Here is a 2,718-nt window from a genome sequence, read left to right as displayed (position 1 = left end):
TCCTATTGCATAACAATTCTGATGAACACAAGCCATCCATACAATTATGACATGTTACATTTCACTATCAGCTTGTAAGCATGATGAAACAACACCAACAACTAGTCTAATGGCTTTAAATGTTTAGCAGTGCACTAGGGTAAGCAAGAAGTTGGTGAAATGATATAGAGTTTTTGTAGATTCCCTTCTCAATTCTTCCCACTCACCCTTGGTTGGATGAAATTGGAAATCCCACAATTTTTAAAATCTAAGCAACAAATTTCAATACTCTTGTAGGTTCTGGGTGGAATTCACTTTTTCTTAATGATTTCAAAATTTGGACACTGTAACCAAAAAAAGGCAAATTTTGTTCCTAATTTCATCTGCAAAATTTAACCAATAATTATCATTTGAATATCCGTTAGATTTTCTCCCTTTCCCTTGAAACAGATTTAAACATTTACACTAATAAACTTGCCTTTTCAAAAATTGGCACTATAGAAATCCATAAATCTAAGGTTCATTTTAACAAATGAGTTTTATAAAAAATATAGGCCATTTAAATGGCATGTAATTGGCTTAGTGGCTAAGCCAACGCTACACCACTGGGCCGTTATGACACAGTGATTATCATCCTCAATTTCCTTCTTTCCTCACAATCATGGAAGACAAAAGGACCCACCTGTTCCGTGAAAGCAGGTAATGTTGCGGGAAGCGTAGTGAAAGAAAGACAAAGTGTCCTGTACAAATCATACCCCTAGTCTCTGGTTGTCATTGCCCATCGACTTTCATCAGCCACAAATTAGCGTTGTCATTCCCTATCGACATTAATGAGCCACAAGTTAGCGTTTTTCTGCTTAAAGTTGGTAAGTTTACGTTTCCACTAATTTTTATAAAATCTCAAATTTAAAAATATAACTTACGAAAATAGATAATATTGATTTGGCGGACACAGATTGTTATGTAGGCAGATATTAATGAAATGAGCAAAAGAAAAGAATATGAGGTGGTTCCCATACATTACACCAAGCACTGCAAACAATAGAAATACCGCTGAATCACAAGTTCCATACGTCACTAACATTTGTTATATCCTATTATAATGTACACCATTACAGTGTTTATCGAAGTGACATGAAGACATTAATTACATTAAATGAATAGATGATGTGGGTGTGGGCAGCTAAAGGAGATGGTGGTGATGCTTTTTTCCATGAATTTCTTTTGCTTTCTTTTTGGATTCCTCTCTCTTGTGATGTTCGTGGACGGCGTATCCCCCTGCTCCAACAGCAACTACAGCTGCAATCTTCTCCTCAATCTTATGTCTGTGAGCGTTCTCTGGATCCTTCTTTACTTGGTGCTTTTCATGCTGCATAAAACATTACATTAATATACAGATTTGTCTCTTTATATTATAAAATTCATAGAAGTTCTCTATCATTTTTTGGGTCTATTGTAATTAATCAGCTGACTTCAAAATACAAGAAACAATAGTAAAAATACATTCCACGAGTTCATCTCATCAAGATATATAGAGTACCATTGCAAACGCTCCGGCAGCGACTGCTCCCATTTCTCCCAAATGCTCCATACGCTTGTGATGCTTCTCGTCTTTCATTGCCTTGTCGTACTCTAATTCATTAAACTTATATGCAGTTGTTGTCCCAGAGTAAACGATTCCGGAGGAGACGTTCTTGCTTTCCACTTCTCTGTGATGGGTTTGCTGATCTTTCTCGTAGTGGTGGTGGTGGTGCTCGTGTTTCTTGTGAGTCATATTTTCCAATGATGAGAACTACAACTGAATTCGATCGGAATTGAAACTAAATGGTGGTGGTGCTCGTGTTTCTATAGGCTCGCAATTGTTTAAAGCTTCGAAGATGCGATGGGAGAGGGGAAGGGACACTGCCGTTGATTATATAGGCAGCGTTGGAATCTTGGATATCAAGCAAAGAATAACGCGTACAAACCGCGGAAGTGGAGAGCTAACAGTCACCAGAATACCGGTCAAAGCGGACGAACAAGTCGAGAACAGTTCAGCGCACGGGGATTTGATATATAAGCGTGAAGTAATGACATGGCCATAATTGATAAGTAATAATCGATACGCGTGATTTTCAATGCGCGTTGTAGGTAAGGAGAGCTCACCAGGCAGGTGAAGGAGACGATAATCTGAAACAGAATAGGGTGCGTATTCTTTTGGATTATTAAACTCTTCATCATCAGCCTCATGCAATCTGAACAACACTTCAAAATTTATTTGAATCGCTGACGTCATAGAAACATAATTACCAAATTTGGGCGAATCAGTCAAAAAAAAATTTGCCCATTGGTTCGATGCGCCCGAACTGCTTACCGAATGCGGAGGACTTTCCATCCTGCGGGAGCTGAGTTGCTTCCTTCCCCTCAATCGTCCTCTTTTCTCCCTCACGATCGATTTGAACGTTTCTTGATATTAGACAGTTTTATATATTTTTTCCAACTCCACCACCCACTCAGCAAGCCGATGGGAAGTTTCGAAGGACAATGCTGTCAATCGATCAACAAACACACCGACTCCCAGGCATACTTACACCAAGCAGACGTTACGTAACGGAGTAGAGATTTGGCAACATACAGATGCTCCATTATGGACGTCAACTTTATCTACTAGGGACAGGGCTAAATTCAATACCGTGTAATGTTGTAATGCTTATGCAAATAAACTTATGAAGGAATAATAATTATGAGTGAAAAGTTAAA

At 38.6% G+C, this 2,718-nt stretch overlaps 1 protein-coding gene across 1 annotated transcript; it reads right to left on the bottom strand.

Annotated features, from left to right (window-relative positions):
* Window positions 1-1,121: 1,121 nt before the first annotated feature.
* On the bottom strand, window positions 1,122-1,842 carry LOC149201942 (uncharacterized). Its single transcript, XM_089399863.1, has 2 exons — window positions 1,520-1,842; window positions 1,122-1,348 (listed from the first exon to the last, which is right to left on the bottom strand). The coding sequence occupies exons 1-2, from the start codon at window positions 1,751-1,753 to the stop codon at window positions 1,163-1,165; spliced, it is 420 nt and encodes a 139-aa protein (XP_089255989.1). The 5' UTR covers window positions 1,754-1,842; the 3' UTR covers window positions 1,122-1,162.
* Between the last annotated feature and the right edge of the window lie 876 nt (window positions 1,843-2,718).

Source organism: Pinus tabuliformis, chromosome 2_1 (assembly GCF_031772625.1).
Source record: "Pinus tabuliformis cultivar Carrire ecotype Pingquan chromosome 2_1, CPIR1, whole genome shotgun sequence".
Taxonomy (NCBI): domain Eukaryota; kingdom Viridiplantae; phylum Streptophyta; class Pinopsida; order Pinales; family Pinaceae; genus Pinus; species Pinus tabuliformis.
The sequence above is the reverse complement of the archived record's forward strand: the minus strand, read 5'-3'. Positions and strand labels throughout refer to the sequence as shown.

Coding starts and splice junctions, on each gene's coding strand:
- LOC149201942 (XM_089399863.1), bottom strand. CDS start 1,753: ATGACTCACAAGAAACACGAGCACCACCACCACCACTACGAGAAAGAT. Junction 1,349..1,519: donor CTGCCGGAGCGTTTGCAATG/GTACTCTATATA, acceptor TGTTTTATGCAG/CATGAAAAGCACCAAGTAAA.